Genomic DNA, 25,399 nt, shown 5'->3' with positions numbered 1-25,399 from the left:
AAATCCTTCAGCTAAAGCAGAAGTTAGAAGGAGCATTCACCAGTGATAAACAGGATTAAAGGTAGTTAGTTAATCCTGGAAGAGGGGAGTTTCATGCAGCACAGTATTGACTAGCTCTGAGAGTTATAAGCAAGATCTAGCAAAAGGACTATGAAAAAAAATGTTGAAGAACGGCTGACTAATCCACAGGGTTTGACGTGGGGGGACCAAGGAGACAAATATGGGCTATGTCTTCACCTACATTTTTAAAAAGGTGCATTGAAAAGAGTCAAAAACCAACCTAGTAGTTGCTACAGGTCACTTTTTCTCATTCATGCCAATTCCTATTAACTATTCTATTGATACATGTCTATCTCAACTAAACTGTAAATTTCTACTGTACCTACATAGGGAACTTGAGGCTTTGTCAAGTTTCTGGCTTATAGCTAGGAATTTTATGTCTACAGCACTCCTCTACTATGGTAACAAGCCTGTCTAAATAGAAAATGGTATGACATCCCATGGTGGTCACTAATGAATTATACTTCCTCAAGTGCTGACAGCTCATGGTCAGTCATTTGTTCCACAATCTGCACCAGGTTCAATCAAGTCCCTAACACTAATGGCAACTTCCATTTATTGAACATCCAACACATGCCAGAAGTACTTTAGGAAAATAAACTTCACTGGATCCTAAAAAGTGGATATTACACCATCTTAACACAGGAAATCATGAGTCAGGGGGTAGTCAATATGTGTAAGTCGCAGTTCATGAGTGACAAAATGGGACCTGATCCTTTCTGACACCATGCTTCATATTCCATAGTACACCATTTATTTGTTAATTAAAAAAAAATCGTCAGGGGGATGGAGATGAAACTCAGAGCACTCAACCAGCATGCATGAGGCTCTGGATTGAATCCTCAACAAACCCTCCTCCCCCACTGATACAAACTGCCAGGATCCCATATCTCTTTGTCTTCTTGGTCCTGGCATCTCTCCTTTCTGTTCAAATTCTTTAAGACCATCAACTACAAATGAGCAATCTCACCTACCAGAAATTGGTGCCAGAGGACCAAAGCATGCAGGTCTCAAACTTTAGCTAGGGCTTTGCCATTGTAGGAACTCATTAAAAAATGCATCTTGGACCCCACGTGAATCAGAATCTGCATTTTAACAAGATCCCAAGAGATCTGCATCTACATTAAAATTTAAGAAGCACTAATCTAGAAAAAATGAGGCTTATTACTTCAAGTTCCTAATCAACCCCTTTACCTCACCCAAATATCTTTCATATATATTTCCTTTGATTTAAAGACTAGAGATTATAATATAAATACAGCTCTTAGGACACAACAGCAACCCACACTGGAAAGAAAAAATAGAAGGGAGGGTACCAAAGCAATCCAGGTGGCTGTACAGGACTCGCCCTCAAATAGTGTTAACTCTGATAACACTCGAGTGGGGTACAGGGAGAAGCAAAAAAGTGGCATAACACAGTACCAGGAACAAATAATACAAAAACAGTGGCAAGGAACAGTAATTATACTTTCATGAAAAAGTATGTTCAAGACAATTAAGGGACTTTGTAAGCTCATTCTGAGCAAGAACAAGAAGAGCTAGGGCCTGAAGTTTGGGCTGATGCATGTTAAGAGAGAAGGAAGAGAAAAATGCTAAAATTGGAATATAAATGCCAGTTTTTAAGTATTGTTATCAATTTTAAGGTAACTTAAATTCCTTTTTTGTAATATTCTTTTTAAAAAAAATTTTTTTAAGGAGAGAGAGAGAGAGGCAGAGAGAGAGGGAGAGAGAGAGAGCTTTAACATTTTATTTTCCAGTTATTGGCAGACACAACATCTTTCTTTGTACATGGTGCTGAGGATCGAACCCGAGCCGCACGCACGCTAGGCGAGCGCGCTACCGCTTGAGCCACATCCCCAGCCCCTTTTGTAATATTCTTAATGGTTCAGGAAAAAAACAGAGATAGAGAATGATGAAAGTACATGGGGTTAAAATGTATGTCAACAACAGAATTCTGAGATTTCCTTCAAACCACAGAATGAGCCAAGTTTCTGGAAACTCTGACACTGGTCAGATGCCCTAGAGTGACCTGACTGTCCCTCTATAGCCCAACCTGGCAGAGGGTTCCAGCTCATTAATGCTACCTCAGAGAGTACAAGAGACCAAATCAGCAGTAATATTTTTAGACTGATTGTTAACTTTCTCTACTTTCACCCTTCTATGCCAGCTCCTGTGGGTTTTAGAGCTGAGTCACTGTTCAAATTTTCTGAAGGCTTCACCAAGGGTACAAAGGCATCAAGAGTCTGATGGTAGCATTGGCAATGGCAGGGTCTGGCCCTGGATACTTGCATTGTAAGTTACTGTTTTAGCTTGCGCTCAGCTGAAGTGGAGATTAGGTCTAAGACATAAAGTCAAATACTTGTTTTTGACTTTATGTCAAAAATTCATACCAGGAGCCATTACTTCTAGCCTAAGAGGCCACATATGCTGTTCTTGCCCATCTCCATCCTTGATTCTAGACTACTTACTGAGAATCTATATGAAGGCATAGAGAGAGGAAAGAGGGGAGGCAGCATTCATTCCAGGTATGAAAACAGACCACATTTTGGTCTGAGACCCCAATTCTGCAACTCTAAAACATATCCTAATTCAAGTAGTTGACATATGAGGGCTAGGATTGTGGCTCAGTGGTAGAGCGCTTGCCTCGCACATACGAAGCACAGGGTTCAATCCTCAGCACCATATAAAAATAAATAAATAAAATAAAGATATTGTGTCCATGTATAACTAAAAATATATTTTTTAAAAAAAGTAGTTTACATATGAGTGTGAGCTCCCTCCACCAACTCTAGATCCCACAGGCCCAAGTTGTATAAAGCAAAGCCTTTTTCCTAGTATATCCCCAATCTTGATCACTGAGCAAGTTCCATTATTGCAAAGAAGACATACTTAAGTCCTATGTAAAATCAGCATACATCCAACCACCTCAACTTCTTTCTTAGATAAGAGGCACCGGCTGTTATACTGCTTCCTAGGTTTTCCCTCTTCTCTACACCAAAAATTGTTCCCAAATACTAGGTTCCATGATAGAATTCGAGCTCTGCTCTATGATAAAAATTTTGTATAAGTGCATTATCATGCCCTAGAAGTTACTGGGTCAAAGACACTAACTTTAAAGAATGGGCCCATCTAAGTTATCAACACAAGTAGGAGGCAGGATAGGAGAGACCTTGTTTGAACTATGCACTTTAAAAAAAAAAAACACCCAGTATAGGCTGGGTATATAACTCAGTGGTAGAGGGCTTATCTTGAATATATGAGGCCCTAGATTCAATCCCCAGCAACTGTGGGGGCGGGGGGGAAGCTACCCAGCATGAATGGAATAGAATACAGTGGCTCAGAATTCATCATTAATGCAGCAAATATTTATTAAGCAGACATGAGCCAGGCACTGTGTTATATGATGAGAATACAGTAATGGAGAATTAGAAGTTAAGTCATATTTATAAGGGAACTTGGTTGGGCGGGAAGTCCAAGTGCTATATAGGAGACACCTAACCCTATTCTAAATATTGTCTCAGAACTTCATTTAGAAGACACTGGAAGTAAAGAAGCAAAATGCTATAAGATTTCCTTCTCATTCCAGGCTGATCTTTCCCACACATCAATAGGGAGCCTGCAAGTGACATAGCACAGGGAACATTCTATTCACTGGTTAGGTAGAAACCTGAGAGGGCACACAGGTTAATTTCCATGGGACTCCTAAAGAGAGTGGGAAGAGACAGGATGTATTGGCAATTTTAGACTGAGCATCTGGTTTCTCCACTGGGATTCTGTTCATCAAGAGTCCTTGTTTCTAGATCCCTCAAAGTAGATTCTCAAAAGAGTTAGCCCCATTCTCCTGCTGAGTAACACTACACAGGGAAGACTAACAAGGGGGAGGCAAAAGACAAATCCAGCAGGTGGTACAGCTGATGAACTGAGACTGAGGGGTGGGAGGGACAGTGGGAACTGTATCCAATGCCCTCGCTGTTAGAGACCTTATCAAGGGAGCACCTAAGCTCTGGCTAAACAGTCCCTTGTACCGCATATGGAGATGATCTTAAGTCTTACTTGTCCAACATTAAGATTCTCCGTTGGAACACAAGTTTAACAGGGAACATGGGAGTTTTAGGACAGGGTTGGAAAGCTGGGTCTGTGTAGTTGTGTCACTTTGCAGCCTCTGTGAGCTTATTTCCTTATCTATGCAAGCATTAAAATCACATGACATGAGCTGGGATTTTTGTGGCTCGAAGGTAGAGCATTCGCCTAGCATGTGTGAGGTCCTGGGTTCGCTCCTCAGCACCACATAAAATAAAATAAAGGTACTGTGTCCAACTACAACTAAAAAATAAGTATTAAAAAATCACAACATGCTCAGCATAAAAAGTAGTTGATAAATTGTGGCTATTAGTCACTCCATCCCTATCCTAGGATATTGTGGATAGCTTCCACAGCCCTCCTATAGCATACAGGGCTTAAGATACTACAAGAAGGAAAAAAGTACCCCTGGACATCTGCCAATGAGGTCTTTTAGAAAAATGCACTTCTAACATTCATCTTGCTTTTATGACTTCCATTCCAGCAAGGGGTGTACAGACTAGACGGGAGGAGCTTGCAAAGGAGAAGCTGGCCTTCCTTACAGGGGCAACTCTCAAAAACAGACTCCATTGAGGGTCTTCCAGCAAGCCTCTGAGGTCAAAGAAATCTACATAGCAAAAGCACTCTACCTTCCATGAGCAGTGACCCCTGTAATAGCAGCAGTTCCAGAGGCTGAGGCAGGAGGATCAGGAGTTCAAAGCCAGTTTCAGCAAATTAGCAAGGCACTTAACAACTCAGGGAGACCCTGTCTCTAAATAAAATATTACAAAGGGCTGGGAATTCGGCTTAGTGGTTAAGCACCCTGGGTTCAATCCCCAGTACCAAAAAAAAAAAAAAAAAAAAGCACTCTAGCCCCTGGAAAATATTCTCCCTGTACCACATGTACCAGCCTCAAGCTAAGAATCCAGTGGAAGGGTATCTTAGTACAAAAAATCCTTAGGGTAAGGTTGAGGGTTGTGGCTCAGTGGTAGAGCATTTGCCTAGCACGTGTGAGGCACTGGGTTTGATTCTCAGCACCGCATATAAATAAACAAAATAAAGGTACATTGACAACTAAAAAAAAAAAATATATATATATATACAAAATCCTTAGGATAGAAAATGGAAGCCCCAATTACAGTAGTTATTGTGCTACATTTGGTATGCTTTCTCATCTGTTTTCCCTTGATACTCATGGAGAATCTTAATTTTATCCTATGATCGGGGTTAGGTACCTCCAGTGCCTAACACAGTGACTGGCATACTTTTTGGTGCTTAATACCTGCTGAATGAATTCAGTCAAAAATTTTTAGTCAAGAGTCCTGTTCTTCAACCTTTCCAAATACTTAAAAGTATTAAAGGATGATCAGATGAAGCCCTAGCTGCCTGGGGCAATATGTCAACAAGCAAAGCCCAAGAAATAAGTTTGCACTCTGGACTCCACACAGACACAAAAGGGTATGAGGCTGACTCTACAAGGAATCTCCAAGATAGCCCAATGTTGCTGAAATATCTCCTCCCTCCCTGAAGAAACTGACCTAGTTGGTTTTCATATGGGAAGGCAGTGTAGGCACTGGAATGTGGGCTGCATGTTCCCGCATTGCTGGCAAGGGTGCTCGATCTGGCACTGCAGCTGGTTGGTGGGAGGGCTGCATCCTACTCTAGGAGGCAGTACCCACATGTGGGCTTTCCAAGAAGGCCCACAGCTCAGGCAAATAAGAGAGATGGCTGCCACCACAGTTCCAAAAACCAAAGACAACATGTCGATTAGGGATGGGTGTGTCCTCAGTCCTCAGAGGGGAGAAATATTCAGGCTAACACTGCCCCCAACCAGATCATACTGCTGGGACAACCCTCCACTCCTTATGAATCTGAGGCTCAGACTGAAATCCTTCCCTGATCCACAAAATCATGTAATATTTATCACTAAAGTGCTTGAGATGCAAGGTGGAAAAGGAAAAAAAAAAAAAAAAGATGACTCCACAGACAAACAGCTACAAGCACAGTTTTCAAGTGGTGGCAGACTGGGGAAATTACGACTGGATACCAAGCCTTATTTTGTTTCTCTTTTTAAAGACTGGGTCTTGCTATGTTGTTCTAGCTGGCTGAGAACTCCTAGACTCAACAATCTTCTCCCCTCAGCCTCCTGGAGTAGCTGAGATTACAGGCATAATCGCACCTAGCCAAGCTCTTTTTTATATCCTAATTTCACAGTAACTGTCAGACCAAGCTCTCTAAGCCCCAAACGGGACACATCTGCATTTCTATGGATCCAAAGATATATTTCAGAATGTCCCTAGTAGCTACTAAAAAACCAGAGCCAAAGAAGGACCACACCCTAATTTGATACCAGTACAAGGGCTTGATCAAACACCAATTACCCACAGATAGGTGTCCATCTCCCATGTGAACTCTTCAGTCTTTTGTTCAGATCCAGTGGGAGGGATGACAAGACATGGTTGGCTTCAAAGAACACACAAAGTACCGTGGCGTCCAAGTCAAGGTGCAGCCAATGAACCAAACAGTGACACTATCTCCACTGTTCAAAGGAACAGGACAGTTACCAACCTTTCCAGAACAGCCCGAGTCAGCTGAAGGTCAGTACTTCGAGAGATCCCACCGTAACCCAGAAGTACTTACTTAAAGCAAAGCATCTCCCTACCCACATTCAAATTAAAATAAATAAATAAATATATTTATTTATTTATTTTATATATATCTCCAATCTCCTTCTCCCAAATGGGATTTTACCAAAGGAAATGTGCCTCAAAATACCTAACAAACACAACAGTCCCAGGCTTTGCAAAGCATTCTAAAAAAAAGACCTAGTCTAAAAAAGGTGGAGGCCAGAGAATTCAACATGACAGTACCTTGCTGCCATGACTGCTGGTCCCTGGACGGGGAGATAGGGAAGGACAACAGGCTCAGTGTATCCCATTGTCAGCATCAAGAGCAAATGGAATGCATGTTGTGCCTTCTATCTTCCTCCATAGAATTGTCACTACCTTTTATTATGTATAACTTACATAAAATAAAATATGTATACCTATAGTATTTAAGTTCACATTTCTTTCCAAGTACTCTAAGACTTGTATCTGCCAACCTTCCCCTTGTGTCACAAGAGGGAAATAAATGGGTAATGGGAAAGTCTGAGCAGAAGCAATTTAAGGGGTTGCCAAGAAGTCCCTTTAATTTCTCCCCATCAAAGACTATGAAGACAAGAAGGGATCCTAAAGGGGAGTGGCTCTTCTTTCCTCCCTCTGGTTACCCTCAACACAAAGAAAAGGGAAAAAAAGCCTCTGGAGCTGGGAGTTACCCCACCCTGCTCACTGCCTACCCCTTTTCAAAATCAATGCTCTTAACTTTACGTTAAGGCAATTCTAATATACCAGGAATGATACCTAGCCTAGTGTTAATACCCACTTGAGGTTAAAATTCTTCCCTTGCCATTACCCAGAGACCACCCACCCTTCATTCATAGCTCCCAAGTTTTAAAAGCCAGAGGAGGGGGGAGAACCTGGTCACCTAGTAGTAAATCCCTTAAGTCCCCTACCCCCACCTAAAAGTGTTTTGCTTCATCATCTCCAAGACAGGCCTGTGTTCCAGGGGGTTAGTGGATCTTTTCTGCATAAGGCTGCCACCTTGGGGACCCTTCTCACAGCCACCCAGGTGTAGACTAACAACTGCAGGGAATTATCAGGGTTAAGTGGAAAAGGCATGTCTGCCTTTACGAGCAGCCATCTGTCCTGCCAGGCTCACAGCTAGCATTTCCATCTCTTGCAAAACAGCTCCATGTTGTGTGTTTGGGGGGGGGGGGTGATGCAAAAGGGAAGAGAACAACTGTTGCTGTGGATATTTTCCTTTGCTACCCTACCCCATGCATCCCCCTCCCCCAGCCAACTCATTCTCTGGCACTCACCCGAGTGTGAGCTGCTCTGAGCTGAGGAGTCTGAGTCCTGGGTGCTCCAGGGTCGGTCCCAGCCCGTCAGACTGAGGGACTGCAGGCCAAGGCACAAGTCATTTGCATCTGGGAGGCCACGGGAAGATTCTTGCGCAGAGGTGGGGAAAAGCATCCTGCTTGTAACTGTTTCTTCGGAGTCCTGGAACTCTGCTTTGGATAGGAAGACAGCAGAAATCCCAGAGTTAACGGTTGTTTTCCCCAATATTATCAACAATAAGTATTATTAATAATAGTTTCTGCAGGCTCGGGGGCCAGACATCCAAGCTGGCTAGATGCTGCAGCGGCTGCCTCTGCACTTTTGGGGGCGTCGGAGCAAAAGCAGTTGCCATACAGCCCCCTCCCCACACACACACCCCTATCCCGTCTGCATTACAGACTGGGCCAGCATGTGATCAGGCTGCTGATGCTTCCCGCTGCCAGTGACATCAGCCGGCTGAGCCGTGCAATAGAGAGCGGCATCATCCCTCAGAACGGGGGAGGAGCAGGAGGGACAACGGGGAGGAGACTTGCCTCCCAGGGAAAAGACAGCTTCAAGAGCTACTTGGAATAGTCTAGGTGTAGTGCTGGTAAGTCCAGGTTGTGAGGCAGACCCTCCACTCTCCAGAAATGGTAGCCAAGTGGCCCTCAGCCACAATTAAAGTCCTATCTGCTGATGGCAAAGCCAAAGCAGCTAGCTGACTGCCTGCTTCTGTGGCTCTGCCCTCCTGCCCCTCCCTCTGCTCTCCACCCCCAAACCCAAAAACACTCTAGTCCTGGACTCTCTCCAGCTGCTGGCTCAAGCCCTGGCTTTGCGGCCCAATGCAAAGCTTCACAATCCTGCTAGCAAAAATCTATGTGCTCCAAGTGGCCCCTGAACAGCACCCTGACACAGCAATGTTTATTACTGAGGAATGGAGTAACCTTCAGAAAAACACTGAGCACTTGAACCCCGGGGAACACCACTAGTGCTTCAGGCTTGTCTGGAGCACCTTAAACAGAGAAAAGGGGTCAGCTTTGGCAAAGGGAGGGAGAGTCACTAGGCTGTTTCAGGTATCTCTCAAAGGACATGGTCCACAACCCAAATGCTAGAGTGAGATCTGCTCTCACAGGCTCCCCTTAGCATAACAGAAGGGGCACCAGTCATGAGCAGACATATGGATCCAGTGCCTCCCCTCCTTCCTGCAACTTAAGGCAACATTCCCAAAGCACTCATGGACACACCCAAACAAGAGAAACCATCTCAGAAGTATTTTTATGCCCTATCAGAAACACCATGTTCAGGAGCTCACAATATCTGGCTCTGTCAATACTACTTTTCTTGACTTTGACCTTCTAGAAGCCCTTGGGGTAATGCCAGCATTGAAGGTGGTCACTAGCATCTTTAATTACTGAGCCTTCTCTCAGGGTTGCTACCAGGACCAACAACCTATTTCTGTGACCACTCTCAGCTCCAGCAACAAAGCCTAAGAAAGTCCAACTTCTGGAGCCCCTGCCATTTCCTTTTCACCAATGTCTCCTCCTGTGTCAGGCCTTTTCCAACATGATCCCTTGTCACTGGGATTCTTCCTCATGTCTGTGTGTGGGGAGGTGCATGCGGGGGGCGGGCGGGGTTCATAGCAAGAGTCTCAGCCTCAGCAGGAAGACTGCTTACACCTGTATAGGCTGGTAGCACTTCATCCTCTTGTTCTCCCCTGTTGCAAGAAGCAAGCAAGCAGATACAGGAAGCAGTCCCACCTGGGATATGCCCAGGCAGGATTTGAGCAAGGCAGGACAGAGTGGGGTATAATGCTGTCCAATACATGAATAGTTGGCCAGAGCTTCCAGCAGCATACTCTCAGCACACTCAGGCACAGAGCCTGAGGGGGAAAAATGGTCAGTCTGTGGGAAGAACTCCTCCCTTTGGAGGCTTTTTTTTTTTTTTTTTTTTAAGCTTTGCTGCTGTGTCATCCATCCACGCTATTCCTGTCTGGCTGTAGACACTCTGCTTGCTCCTGTCTGTGTTTGTCAAAGCTGTGTTCAACACTGCACAAGCTAAGCAGTAGCTCACCCATGTGGGTATTGCCCCCCACCTCACACTACTCCTTCCTGAGATTCTATGTCCTCCCTTCCTCCAAGCTAAGGATATATTTTAAAATTAACCCACATGCATTCATTACAAAAGCAAAATGTTTCCTTTAAAAACATCCATATTTAAATATCTATTCCCTTCTAAATTATGAAGGTATATAATCCCCTCAGTCCTAGTCAGAACATCTGTTGTATGAACGGCTACTTCTGTACCCCAGGCAGAGAGAATTTAATCATCAGCTATGCCCCTGCTATTCAAAGACAATGTGGTAGACCAGTAAAATCAGCATACCAAGAGCCTGTTACAAATACTAAATCTCGGGCCCCATACGGACCTATGGAATTAAGCTACATTTTTACAAGATTTCTAATTAATATATATGAACATTAAAATCTGAGCAGGGCCAATCAATAAAACTACCAACCCTTCTCATCTCAAGCTCAAAGACCGCAGGCCTGAGCAACAAGTTGGCTAAACCCTTCAAGGACCAGATGAAGCCTGGAGGTCTACATATCACAGAACTCTACCCTCCCGCAATAGCCCCAACACAGGCCTCACCTTAATTTTTTTCCAGACTCCCAATCCACAGTTTCTTCCTAATCATTACAGGAATACCTTCACTAGATCTAAAGTATCAATGGAGGCCGTACACATTAAACCTTGGTGCATCAGGCTGGGAGAAGTCAAGTAGCTTTGGAAGTCTTGTTGAGACCTGGTGTGCAGAACAAGGACTGAACAAGGTGACAGTCCTTCCTCTGCTCATCAAGTCTGCCACCAGGAGATCTCAGTCAAGTCATTCAATGTTCCTGAGTATATTTTCATTTGTAAATTAAACTGAAACTGACAACAGTGGCTACCCTTTTCAGGCGTTTTATGAGGATTAAAGAAAAAAGCTGACACAGTGTCTGATGCAAAGCACTTTACCTGTGGGGGTGACTGGATCATTTATTACCCAAACCAGGACATTTTTGAAAGAAAAAGGGGGCACATATTAATACTAAGATCAGGACTACAAGCTTCAACAAAAACTGGTAGACAAACTGAGAGACACAATCACTCTATCCGTAGCCACAGCCACTGATGTTCAGAAACATTTCACTCAAAAAGCCTCCTTTCTAATGGCTCCCTGATCCCAGCTCTCCAAACTTACTCATTCTAAATATTCTGTCCTTTCATGCCGTACTGAAAGGAAAGTTAAGAAGCAAATGGTCAACACAGACTATCATGCATGCATGAGTCAAAAGGCCCAAGAAGCTGGGGCTGATGTTGTGGCTCAGAGGCAGAGCGCTTGACTACCATGCGTGACGCATCACATAAAGATATTATGTCCATCTATAACTAATAAATAAATATTTTTTAAAAATGTGTCCGCCTCTGTGCATTTGCATAACATCTAGAATTTCTTTAAAAGGGGGGGGGGAGCTAAGAAGCAAAGGCTAATTTTAGTAAACAAAAACCCACTGCACTTCTCAAATTCACATCTAAAGTCAGATAGGCACTTGGCCCTTTTTACTGAAAGACATTTTTTCTAATCCTTTGCCAAGAACCAACCAGACAAAAACTGGTACCTAATACAAGTTGAAGTGACAATTCACATTCTAAAGGCAATCTACTTGAACAATGTCTCAAATGCCTTTTCCTTCAAATTTCTTTTTATCAATACTTACTTAGACTTCCAACTTAAGTTGGAAATTCAAAATTTTAAAATTGTTTCCCTTTGAAAATAATTATTATCTTCTCTATAGTTAAGTATTCCAAATTCATGAACAACTGAGCAACTCAGGGAAATAAGTAAACTAACTTGAAGTTCAAAATTTGCTACAATCTTGCTATGGTTTGAATGTGTCCCTCAGAAGTTCATGTTTTAGGAATTTAATTCCCAAATTCATGTTAATGGTATCTTAAAGTGAGGCCTTTAAGAGGTAATTAGGGATAGATGAGGTAAGCCAGGTGGAACCCTCTGGATGACATTAGTGGCTTTATAAGGAGGAGAATGACTAGAGCTAGTCATGCTTGTTCTTTTTCCTCATGTGATGCCCTCCATTATACTACGATGTGGCAGATGTTGGCATCATGCTTCTAGACTCCCCAGACTGCATAACTGTGTGCCAAATAAACTTCTGTTCTTTAGAAATACTCAGCCTCAGTTATTTTGTCACAGAAACAGAAAATGGACAAAGACTAGTCTAAAATAGAGTACCCCTGCACAGACGCAAAATGCAGCTAGACTCATGTTCCAAGAATCAAAGTGTTACAGCCTCAACCCTGATTCTTTTTTCAGCATAAAAATCTTCTATCTTCTAATGGATCCTCTGCCACCAAAAATTAGCACAAAATTGTTCAGAGTCCTCTGCAAGTGTTATTCTCAAGCACCTGGCAAGGAGGGTAAGAGAGAAAACAAAACGGTGCCTTTAGTCCTCACCTGAAAAACCAATGAGGCAAGGCATTCTAAAGGTTGCCTTTAGAGATAAGGACAAATTTAGGGAAACCCGGTGTATGTCACATCAACAAGTGAAATAAGTTAAATGACAGACTAAGTTACATTTATACTATGATTATCACTATATGAAAACTGTATTTTTTTTTAGTTATAGTTGGACACATACCTTTATTTTATTCATTTATGTTTATGTGGTGCTGAGGATCAAACCCAGCACCTTGCAGGTGCTAGGTGAGTGCTCTACCACTGAGCCACAACCCCAGCCCTGAAAATTGTATTTTGATGGACAAGTTGATAAAGGAACATAAACTATGAACAGATAATGCATATGAGAGTAGCATGCTGCTAACAGATTTTTTCCTTTAGTTTTTACAAAACAAAGTAAATTCTGTCCTTTCCCGATTTTTTTTCTAGATTTTTAACAAGTACACTATTATAGTTTGTATATCAACGACATTTGGGCTCTTTTATAAAATCTCTACTTCGTCCCCAAATTCCAGTCCCTGGGAGTAACAAAATAGGGACACTGGGTCATTTGACCCCATTAGATTATTTCAGTTATATTTACTTCAGTCAGCTGAGATGACTGAAATCAATGATTTATGGTTCTTTTTAAAGTTCTGGCAAGCCCAAAGAGCAGCACTTCTAAGAATGTATTTCTAAAGAGTCTGGATATTATTTTCTCCCCCAAATCAAGAAAACCAAAATGCTAATTTGGATAAATCAGTTTTGGTGGCTTAAAGAGAGAAAATAAGCATGCAAAAAGTCTGACATCTGTCATGTGACCTGTCACTTCAACTACTGTTTGCCCTCTGGCCCTTACCCATTTACACACAATGGTGGCTCTAAGTTCCTCTAGAGCACTGCTTTTCCAACTTTAATGTGAATACAAATCTCATTTCAGTAGGTCTGGGTTTGGCCCCAGAATTTATCTAACAAACCTCCAGGTGATAGTACTACTGGTATGCTGACCACACTTGAAGGAGTTAACATTTAAAATAAATCCATTTTATTTTTAACTTTCCACCTTAGATTCCGTCTTCCAGGTTAATTTATGCCATCCTTCCACACCACCACTTTCTTCATGGTGCTCACTCTCCCAAGTTTAAACAGTTCCCTGTTGCTTCTCAGATCAAAGCCCATATGCAGGTCCTGGTTTCCTTTTTAACCTTATTTCACACTATTCATTGAACATAAAAGGCTAAATGTGAATTAAGCACAAGTCCCTAGAAGTTCACACTCTAGAGAAGGATTTACTGTTAATCTGTCTGTTAATAAGGGAAATAGTTCAGAAGGCAATGAATGCATGATGGTGAGGATAATCAAGGATCACTTCCTTACATTTGACTAGGATAATCAAGGATCGCTTCCTTACAAGTTTAACCACATATTAAATTACATTACAGATTAAGGTAGAGGGAAAGAGCATTAGGTTTCTTTTGTTCTTACCATTATAAAATATGATCGTTGGATTACTTTAATCTTGACTGCGTTTAATATTCTTCAAATTCTGTAAATTATTTCAATTATTTCAAACTGATTTCTATAATAGCCCTTAAAACATTAACATACTTAGATTCTAAAATGTCATAATAGCACAGTGCGGGGGCTGGCTGCAGAGGGATTGGGGGGGGGGTGCTGTGGTCAGCATGAGATCTGCTGTTGCTGAGGAGAGGCACATCAACAGTGGCACCATGCAGCACCACTACCCAAGAACCTTAAGGGTTATGTGGGATCTGCCAGTCACTCAAATCAAGCACTCAGAAAATCAGGGAAAAGAGGGTCTGCACTCACACTTATGTAAATCTGAGCTGGCAAAGTTGACATTACTCAATCAAGTCAATATTCCTTCCTGATTTGTATTCTCCAGAGTACCCGAGTCCTTCCCAAGGAATTAAAAAAAAAAAAATCATACATGAAACAATCCAGAGTTTTAATCAAACAAGGTGGTACTCAGTTACTGCTCACAGAAGTGGACACTCCAGCATCTGAAGGTGCACTGGCTAACAATAATTGTTGGTAGCCTACTACTGACTACACTGATAGTAAATCTGAGGACTGCCTAAATGCAGAATTGAGCAAAGAGATGTCAGATGCCTGATAACAGGGCACAATACTGTTTATACTATGTCGCTCCTTTAGGATATAGACTTAAACCACTCAATTTTGAGTGTATGAAGTCTTTGCATGAAAGAGCATCATTCTGCTTATTGCCAAAGCAGATGCACTCATACTGGAGGACACTAACAGTTGGACACCAAGAGTTTAAAAAAATGAAAGAAATTCAAGAACATAGAATATTTTATCTCACTGAATATTAGAAATAATAAAAAGTAAGCCAGGGCCTGAATATAAATTTCTAGAAAAGATGAAAAAAGTAAGCTTGTTAAAAAAATAAAGGACTGTTTCCTCTTGCTGTGGTAGGCAGTAATAACCATCACTGAAATTAATAGCAAAAGGGTCAGAAAGGCAGTATCCTTGGGGTGTTACTGAAGTTTAAAGTATTGAACACTGATTTTACAACTATAATATACTGATATGAACACACATGCAAGATTTGAACGCTGTTATCAATAATGAACACTATGAACTACAGAAACAAAAACTGGCAGTTGACTTACATTGGAATTGATAACAATATTAAAGGGTGGCTTACTAAGAACCCTCTGTCACAAAAGAAAGAAAGAAGGGAGCATGCAGCTAAGATGAAGATGAACATGAGCAGGTGTTTGAGATGAAGGTCAAAAGAAAAAATTCAAAATGTGAATGACTTTGAAGGTGAGCTTAAGAGCACCATAAACAAATGAAAAATAATTTGGAAGCACAGCAAAAAGGATTAAGAAAGGAAAATGTCATACAGTTTGAGAATGAGAAAGCCAACTAGGACATTTAAAATATCTTAGAACAACAGAACTCTCTGAGAACCTCAAAAACGAATAAAAAGAAAGGGAAGGTCTTTTAAACTCTCTACTGACAACCACTTATGTATAGTTGCCAATATGCCACCATGGACATCAGTGTTTGTTGAATCTATTTGACCAATGTGCACTAGTTAATCATGAATTTAACAGCATGACAAAAATTATTTTGTTGTTTTTGATGGAGACTATGATGCCTTGAACTGTCTGAGATATTGTGTACTCAGAAAGCTCTAAATACCTTTCTATATTCTCTCCCCTTTTTTAAATTAAATGTCTTCAATTTAATGCAAGAGAAAATTTTACTGTTGTATAATCATGCTGTGGTGATTTAATTGTTTATAAGATATTTCAAAATAAAAGAACTATGGAAGATTTTCATTTAGCATAAATTGCCATCACCTGATGGAAACTGTGTTATTCTATGATAATTATAATACAAAGGTTCCATTCAAAGCAGAATATACAATAAAAATTTAGTCTAACACTGCTGATCCTTTTTTTTTTTGACCCTTTCATTGTTTAAAAACACACAGGAAGGGCTGGGTTGTAGCTCAGTGGTATATCTCTTTGCCTTGCAAGTGTGAGGCACTAGATTCAATCCTTAGCACCACACAAAAATTAACAAATAAAATAAAGGCATTCTGTCCATACACAACTACAAAAAAAAATTAAAAACACAGGAAAAACCTATAATGCTTATAGTACACTTAGAGCTTTTTTATATTAACCTTTTATTGATGGCCTATTTTGGATTCTTTAAATATATATTATTTTCATTTACTATCCTTTTTAGCCATAATCTTTTTACTGTTTCATATTTGTAGTACATTTAGATATTTTCCATACATTGGCCCTGGCAAAGTAGAATATAGCATATTTCATATGGTAGAAACTAACAAGAAAACTTTTCTTTAACCCCCTTTTTACAACTTTATGGTAAATACCAGGGTGAGGGAGGTACATTTACAGATAGTTAATTTGCTCTTTATTTTACTAAAAATGAAGAATCATAAGACTCTTGAAGAGAAAAAAGTCACCAGTCTGTACTTCGCTGTACTCAAAAATTGCATCTGGTTTACTTTTGTTGGTACTGTTAAAAAAAAAAAAAAAACACATGAAAATGCTATAACTAAAAAACAAAACAAAAAAAAGAGACATACCACATTCACATACTAGAAGAACAAATATTGTTAACAAGTTATTTTCTACCAAATTAATACATATAGTACAATTCTAATAATAATACCTGCATTCAAGTAAGTCACTGGCAAAGATTTTTTAAACAAATGGAGCTGGAACAACCAGATAGTTCTATGAGGGTAAAAATGAACCTTGACCCTCTGCCTCATACCATATATGAACATTAATAGGGGTCTGAAAGAACTAAAAGTAAAAGCCAAATATAATTACAAAACTTCTATAAGAAATTATCTTTGTAACTTGGTGGGGGAAGGGAGATGAAGGAAAGCAAAGTTTTTTGTTTTGTTTTTTGGTACTGGGGATTGAATCCAAGGGTGCTTGACCACTGAGCCATATCCCCAGCCCTTTCTATATTTTACTTAGAGACAGGTTCTCGCCAAGTTGCTTAAGGCTTCATTACAGTGCTGAGGCTGGCCTTGAACTCAAGATTTCTCCTGCCTCAGCCTCCCAAGCCGCTGGGATTACAGGAATGCACCAATACACCTGGCTACAAAGGTTTTTCAATTTAATGATCCTGAGAAAAAAATTTGATAAATTGAAAATTCTATCACAATTAAAACTTCTGCTCAACTCCTGCCACTATAATGTCATCGACTGTAACATCTTCACCAGAGACCAAACAGATAGGGTCACTCAATCTTGGACTTTCAGCCTCCAAGTTAAAAAAAGAAAGAGACTTATTTAATTTTTATTTTTTTAGTTGTTGATGGACCTTTATTTCATTTATTTACTTATATGTAGTGCTGAGAATCGAACTCGGTGCTTCACACATGTTAGGCAAGTGATCTTCCACTGAGCTACAACTCCAGTCCAACCTCTTTATTTATAAAGCTAAATAAACCTCTTTTCTCTATTTAAAAAAAAATTTCGGCTCAAGACATCATTAATAACTAGGCAAGTCACAAAATGTGAGAAAACATTCACAACTATATCCAATGAATGCCTAGTATAAAATAGTATAGAAGAAAACTTAAAAGTTTATGAAATACTAGTTTTGCCAGGTATGGTGGCACACACCCATCCCAGTGACTCAGGATGGTGAGGCAGGAGGATCCTAAATTCAAGGCCAATCTCAGCAAATTAGCAAAACAATAACAAATACTTGAAAGGGTTACAAAAATCTGAAAAGCACTTCATAAGGACATATAAATCCTCAATAAGAACTTGAAAGAATGCTCAGAATCATTAGTCATTACAGAAATGCAAGTTAATAATACAATACATATACCAGATGGCTAAAATTAAAAGAACTTTTCCATATTTTGCCAACATTTGGTTTTGACCATAAGAACTTCCATACATTATCATACAATGGTACCACCACCTTGGAAAAATATCTGCCAACTTCTTATACAATTAAACACACAAAATCCTGTGACCCAGCAATTCTCCTATAAATTCAACTAAAAGGAATTGAAGTGCATTTCTATGAAAAGATCTATACAAGAATGGTGACAGTGGCTGTATTTACAACCATTAAATACTGGATGAAGTCCAAGTGAACACCAACAAAACTAAATGTGGTATTTGCATATATTGTCACATTACTCAGCAATAAAGGAATAAATACTGATACAAGAAATAACATGGATGAATCTCAAAATAATTATAAATGAAAGAAGTCTTAGGTAAGTGTACCTATTTATGATCCTATTTATATGAATTTCTAGAACAGACAAAACTAATAAATGGTGAAAAACATCAGGTGATTGCCCCTGTAAGGCAACATTTGGAACAGACTTGTAAAGGGCACAAAGCAACTTTTCAAGGAGATTGTAACTGTGTGTGTGTGTGTAATTTCTTTTGGGGGAGTACTTGGGATTGAACTCAAAGGCACTCAACAACTGAGCCACATCCCCATCCCCATTTTGTATTTTATTTAGAGACAGGGTCTCATTGAGTTGCTTAATGCCTTGCTTTTTGCTGAGGCTGGCTTTGAACTCTCGATCCTCCTGCCTCAGCCTCCCAAGCCAATGGGATTACAGGCATGCACCACTGCACCCAGCTGTAATAGTCTATATTTTGATGGGAGTCAGGTGCACACATCTGACAGGATGCATCCAACAATACACTTAAGATTTATGTGTTCCACTCCACATAAATTTGACCAAAGAAAAAGTTGTAAACAAATATTGTACACTAGTTAATGGTACATATGCTTAAGCATTTAGAGGTGAACTCTACCCATGTCTACAACTTATTTATATTGAATAATAAAATAAGATGTACTGATAAACAGCTAGGGTATAGATAAATAAATGGATAACAAGTAAATACGACAAAAACATTCATTGTTTAAGTGATAAGTGTTAAGAAGGTTCACTTTATAATTCTTTCACATGACTGCTTGAAATGTTCTTAACAAAATGTTGGAGCAAAAATGAAGTCAGACTTTTTCTGATAAAAGGTTAATCTGGCTGGATGTGGCGGCACATGCCTGCAATCCTAGCTACTCAAGAAGGCTGCACACAGAAAAATCCCAAGTTCAAGGTCTGCCTCAGCAACTTAGACTCGGTCTCAAAATAAAATTTAAAGAAGGTAGTGGGGATATAGATAGCTGAGTGGTAGAGTGCCCCTGGGTTCAATCCCCAAACAAATGAAGAAAGGAAAAGAAAAAAAAAAAGGGAAAAGAAAGAAGAGAACTAGGTCTCAGTGAAGTAAGTTTACTTTTCTGACAGTAAAAATTTCCAAAAGTTAGGTTGTATGTTGTACATTTTCTGTAGGTTAAGTTAAATCTATGGGCCCAAGGTACATGAAATGACATGATTAATGCAAGTGACAAGATAAGAAAACATTTTATAATATTTTATTGGGTAAGATATAGTTTTAGCTGTGCACAGCGGCACACCTATAGTCCCAGCAGCTCAGGAGGCTGAGACAAGAGGATAGCAAATTCAAGGCCAGCCTCAGCGACTTAGCAAGGCTCCAGGTAATTAAGCAAAATTCTGTCTCAAAAAAAGAGCAGGGGGAGAGCTGGGTTGTAGCTCAGGGGTAAAGCACCCCCCAGGCTACATCTCTAGTACCCCCTAAAAATATATTTTACATATATATATATTTTTTTTTAAATATTTTTTAGGTGTAGATGGACACAACACAATGTCTTTATTTTTATGTAGTGCTGGAGGATCGAACCCGGGTCTCGCCTGTGCTAGGCAAGCGCTCTACCACTGAGCCACAATCCCAGCCCCTATATTTTTTACTAACAATATTTAAATTTCCCCAATCCTTTAGGTAAAATGAGTTAAATAAGGTGTCTTTAAATCAGAGAAAAACATGGAAGTATTTTCATATGCTTCCAAGAAACTGTAATTTGATGTCTGTATGACTAGGTAACAATCTTTTCATAAATTAGATGGTTTCCAGTTTCTTTTTTTGTATCAAATATGAAGGAGGAATGAATGGAAATGTCATCAAGTAGATGACTAAAACTAATGATAGATGACTGATTTTTTTTGCAAAGAACTCAAAAGAGTTCTAGGAGTTGAGTGACACTGCTTCTACTTATGTGAATAAGTTTACTCAGAGTACAAGACCTATAAAATAAAAAAAAAGAAATGTAGTTAGTGTTGAAAACCCTGAGTCATTGCAGCAATCATAAAGTCATCCAAAAATTATGAGTTTTAAAAAGGTCTCATTTATCTCATTAAGAAATATTTTCAAAAAACAATTATTAAACAAAATTCCTATCAAAATGTATAACATTTAGATTGCTTTATCAATTGTCCTATCAATTATCATAACAATCCATGATAAGCATGTAAGTGTTTAAATAGGAAACTAAAGTTCAACTTATATACTTTGTTGTAGAAGATAAGTATGACATGTGATCATCAAAAGACTCTTTAGCATAAAATGTTACAGCAGGCTAAAACTCTGCAGAAGTGAAATAGAAATATAAGTAAAGGAGAAAAGAAATATTTTAAAATTTCCCACTGTTAAAGAACTGATTTGCATTTTTTAAAAAAATAGTGTTGAGGATCAAATTCAGGTACTCACACATGCTAAATACACATTCTACCAATAAGCTACATATTTTTAAACAGATGAGAGGTTTCTAATCTCCCTATTACAAATCAAGTGAAATGTACAAAGGGTATTTGAATTAAACTTCTTATTGTGGTAAAATACATATAACAAAATTTATCCCTTTAACCATTTTAAGTACATTATTCAGAGGTATTAAATACATTACATTTTTTAGTAACCATCACCACTATTCACCTCCAGAACCCTCTCATCCTAAAGTGAAACTCTAGCATTAAACATTAATTCATTACTACCTCTCTTCCCAAGACCCTGGTAACCACTATTTGTCTTTCTTTCTCTATGAATTCAACTATTTAAGGGATGTCATATAAGTGGACTCATAGTATACATTGTGTCTTTTCTATTTCACTTAGCATAATGCATGTTTTTGATGTTTGTGTTAAAACATGTACCAAAATTTCTGTCCCTTTTAAGGCTGATGGTATTTCCACTATGCGGTTATACATTTTATTTACCCATTCATCTGCTGATGGACATTGATCTTCTTCCACCATTTGTCGACTATGAATAGTGCTGTTATGAACTCTAAGGTACACATGTGTTCAAGTCCCTGCTTTCAATTCTTTTAGGTATATACCTAGAAGTGAAATTGCTAGATTATGTCATTCTACATTTATTATTATTTTTTTTTTTAGGAAGCACCATACTATTTTCCATAGTGGCCACAACACTTTATATTCCCACCAGCAAGTCATAAGTGTTCCAATTTCTTGTGATCCTCATCAAAACTTGTTATTTTCTAGAGTTTCTCTCTGCTGTTGTTATATAATAGCCATACTAGTGAGTGTACGTTAATAACTAATTGTGGGGTACTTTTTTTTTTTTTAAAGAATAGTAGGTTGTACATAAATATTCATATGGCTAATGCCTATTTCATGAATTTCCAACACTGTGTTTTCTAAAAATCTCCCACAAACCAGGTTTTTGTTAAATGGTTTTTTCCTTATGTCATTCAAGTTGTCCTAGAATCAAATGCCATCTTTTTGCAGGATTCTACCATACTTGTCACAGTTATGGTCCATATAGGTGGATGTACTGGTACATTTTATTACTGTATAATAAGATACCTGAGGCTGGTTATTTTATAAAGAAAAGAGGTTTAATTAGCTCACAGTTTTGGAGGTTCAAGGACATGGCACTGGCTCAATTCTGGTAAGAACCTCATGATGGATAGCAACATGGGAAGAGCATGTGTGTGTGAGAGAGAGAGATCCCATGGCAAGTCAGGAGACAAAGGGAAGAAAAGGGCAGACTAGGTCTTTTCATAACAACCCTCTCAGAGAACTATTTATGGTCCTATGATAACCACCTTAATCCCTTTCAAGGACAATGCCCCCTATAATTTACTGACCTCTTAACTAGGCCCCACTTCTTAAAAGATCACACCACCCCCCTCAAGATTACTACACTGAGTTCCAAGCTTCCAACACCAACTTTTGGGAGAAACACTCAAAATATATGACGATATTCCATTCCACAAATATGGGCATTTGACCCAAGCTAGACAAGAAAAAACAATTTCTATGACTACAGAGACCAGTCTAGGTATGAGAATGATTCAAAAAAAGCTAGAAGGGAGTCCTTCCTTGAGATTTCTCTAACTGCACACAGATAACAAAGGATCATTTCCTAATTGTTCATAATGCAGAAGATTTGAATATATCTTCTTCCTCCAATAACAGGCAAGTCTTCAAAAGGAGAAAAATCAAATCCATATTGTGAAATAGGCAGAGGAAAGATAGAGAGGCATGGTTTTGACAAAATTGGAGGCCCAGAATCCAGCATCCCTATCTTTTGAGTGATTCCTTCTTAATTCTATGAACTACATATCAAGAGCCTCCCAACATGACTCACATTTTGCTGAAGTTAGTTCTCATTAGGTTGTTTGATCATTTGAGAATAAGAGTGTTCTTAATTCAGGCCCTTTAATAAGGACTGACCAAATTATTACTACATTCAGGGTTAAGAATCTCTGGGACAAAAGCCCTTACACGTCCCAAATGAGAAAGTCAGACACAAAGGGAAGCAAGAAAGGAACTAAAAGTCCACTAGTCAAATTCCCTCACTTTACTAGAGAGAAAACAAGACCTAAAGAAGTTTAAAGTGGCAGCAGTAGGATCCAAATCTAGTCCTATTGGTCCTAAATCCAGGGACCAATTTACTCCCCTATTTCTTTCCTACTCTGGGACACTTCCTAGGCCCAGGTCTGTACTCATACATAACCCCGGTCAGATTTGTTTTATCAGTAAGCTATCAATAGATTTCTTCATCTTCACTTAGGTCCCAAAGGATCTATGTACTTAAACCCATCTGGTCCTACCAGAAGTTCAATTGCTAATACTAGATCCTTTCCCTTCTCCCCTACTCTTATCACCATTTTTCACTTACTCTATAAAAAGACAATTTCACATTCTGGTGTTTCTAAGATTTCATTGTCAAATCACATATTATTTCATCTTTGGTACTGAGATCCAGAGGCACTTTACCACTGAGCTGCATCTAAAGTCCTATTTTTTATTTTGAGAGAGTCTCACTAAGTTGCTAGGCTGGTCAGTTTCCCTGATCCCTGGGACTATGAGCATGATCAGCTGCATATTTTTAATTTTTCTTACTTGTAGATGCATACAATACCTTTATTTTTATTTATTTATTTCTAATGTGGTTTTGGGGATCAAACCCAGTGCTTCACACATGCTAGGCAAGCATTCTACCCCACACTGAGCAACAACCCAGCTCCTGCATATATTATTTTTGAGGTGACAGTTTTACTTCTTCCTCATCAAAAGCAAAAAAGCAGCCCAATGATTTAAGGCCAGCTTCACCCAGTCCATGGTATCTGGAATAGGGGGTTTCAAGAAATTATCTCGAGGCTTTTAGTCTAAGAGTCCTGGAGCACAACATGCTATCTAGTATTGTCCCACATTGTATGTAAAACCCATATAATCAAAACACAATGAAATATTATTTTACCTGGAAATACACTGTTCAGATTTTGAACATTACACAAAACTGGAGACCTCTATTGGTGATCCCTTACAGTGCAATGGACCTAGAGTGTATGAAAGCCCATAATCTAAAAAAGGAAGATGGGGTACATTTATAAACTACAGAGTTTAAACTGGTACGGCATTCCTGGAAGATAATTTATTCTTAGATCAAGAAAGTTACTTTTGGGGACCTTATCTCCAAATAATCACAAGATGTAGGCAAAAGCTTTAGCCACAGGTACTCCTCACTAGTGTACAAAACAGACACCTATCTGTATCTCTAAAACAAGAAACTGAATGCCTGTTTCTTAACCTTTTTTTTATACCATGAGCCATTTGGCAGTCTGTTAAAGCCTACGGACATCTAAGAATGTTGTAAATATATCAAATAAATCATTTAAAAATATTAACATTGCAATGCAAGTGCAAGGATTATAAAGGAATCAAATATGAACTATTTGACCATCATACTAATGTCAACAGATCAGGTCCTGCTAACGAAGTTATAATCAGTTGCATAAATTTACAACAGAAAGAAAAGTCATGGTTTAGTTAAACAGTGGTTAAAATAAAGATGCAAGTTTTTATCTGTCTAAATTACTGGACCCCCTGAATTCTATGCATACACCAAAGTTAAGAATCCCATATTTTATCATCTACACAGTAAAAAGCTATGCAAAGATATAAAAAATTAATGACACAAAGATAAAAGGAATACAAAGGAAAATTAATATATAGTATGTTTAGAAATATTTCATATATATGTTAGAAAAATACTGGCTAGATAGATCAAAATGCTAACATTAGCTATCTCCAGGTACATCAATGCTTACAGCAAGGCAATCCACAATAGCCAAGTTATGGAACCAGCCTAAGTACCCATCAACAGATGAACAGATAAATATGTTATATATACACAATGGAATTTTACTCAGTCACGAAGAAGAATGAAATTAGGGCATTTCCTGGTAAATGGATGGAAATGGAAAACATCATACTAAGTGAAATAAGCCAGAACTGGAAAGTTAAGGGTTGAATATTTTCTCTCATATGTGGAAACTAGAGCAAAATAAGGGGAAAGGGGGAGGAGGATCCCACAAAAATAGAGGGGAGATCAGTGGAATAAAGAAAAGAAATTCAGGGGAAAGAAGGATGGAGAAAACCAGAATAAAAATGACAAAATCATGCTATGTGTATATGTATGTGTGTGTGTGTGTGTGTGTGTGTGTGTATATATACACACACACACACACACACACAAATATACTAGTCAATCCCACCTATATATAACAACTATCAAGACACCAATTTTTAAAATGCAATAAATAAATAGAAGGAAGTAAAGAAACGGGAACAAGAGGGACAGCGGGGAGGAAGGAAAGAGGAAGCACTGGGGACTGAAACGTAGCAAATTATATTCCATGTGTGTATGAATATGTCCAGATGAACCCTAACATTATTTATAACTACAATGCACTATTGAACAAAAAACAATAGTTATGTCTAGGTAGTGGGATTACATGTGATTTTTCCCCTTCTATTTGTTTGCAACTTTTTAAAATATAATCAAACTATTACAATAAGAAAAAATACAAGTTACTGAACAGGGTAAGGTGACTTATTTAACAAATTCTAAATAAATTGAAATTTTTAATTTTTGCAAAGAAAATCCCTAAA

At 39.0% G+C, this 25,399-nt stretch overlaps 1 protein-coding gene and 1 pseudogene across 1 annotated transcript in view; one reads left to right on the top strand and one right to left on the bottom strand.

The window, feature by feature from the left end:
* Positions 1-25,399, bottom strand: part of Cpeb1 (cytoplasmic polyadenylation element binding protein 1) — a 62,769-nt gene that overhangs the window by 17,083 nt on the left and 20,287 nt on the right. The window contains exon 2 of the mRNA XM_071607350.1: positions 8,039-8,230. Coding sequence (XP_071463451.1) covers positions 8,039-8,192 — 154 coding nt within the window. The 5' untranslated portion in view covers positions 8,193-8,230. The remainder of the gene's footprint in view (positions 1-8,038; positions 8,231-25,399) is intronic.
* On the top strand, positions 14,217-15,529 carry LOC139704629 (septin-7 pseudogene; annotated as a pseudogene).

The sequence above is a fragment of the Marmota flaviventris genome, chromosome 2 (assembly GCF_047511675.1).
Source record: "Marmota flaviventris isolate mMarFla1 chromosome 2, mMarFla1.hap1, whole genome shotgun sequence".
NCBI lineage: Eukaryota > Metazoa > Chordata > Mammalia > Rodentia > Sciuridae > Marmota > Marmota flaviventris.
The sequence above is the reverse complement of the archived record's forward strand: the minus strand, read 5'-3'. Positions and strand labels throughout refer to the sequence as shown.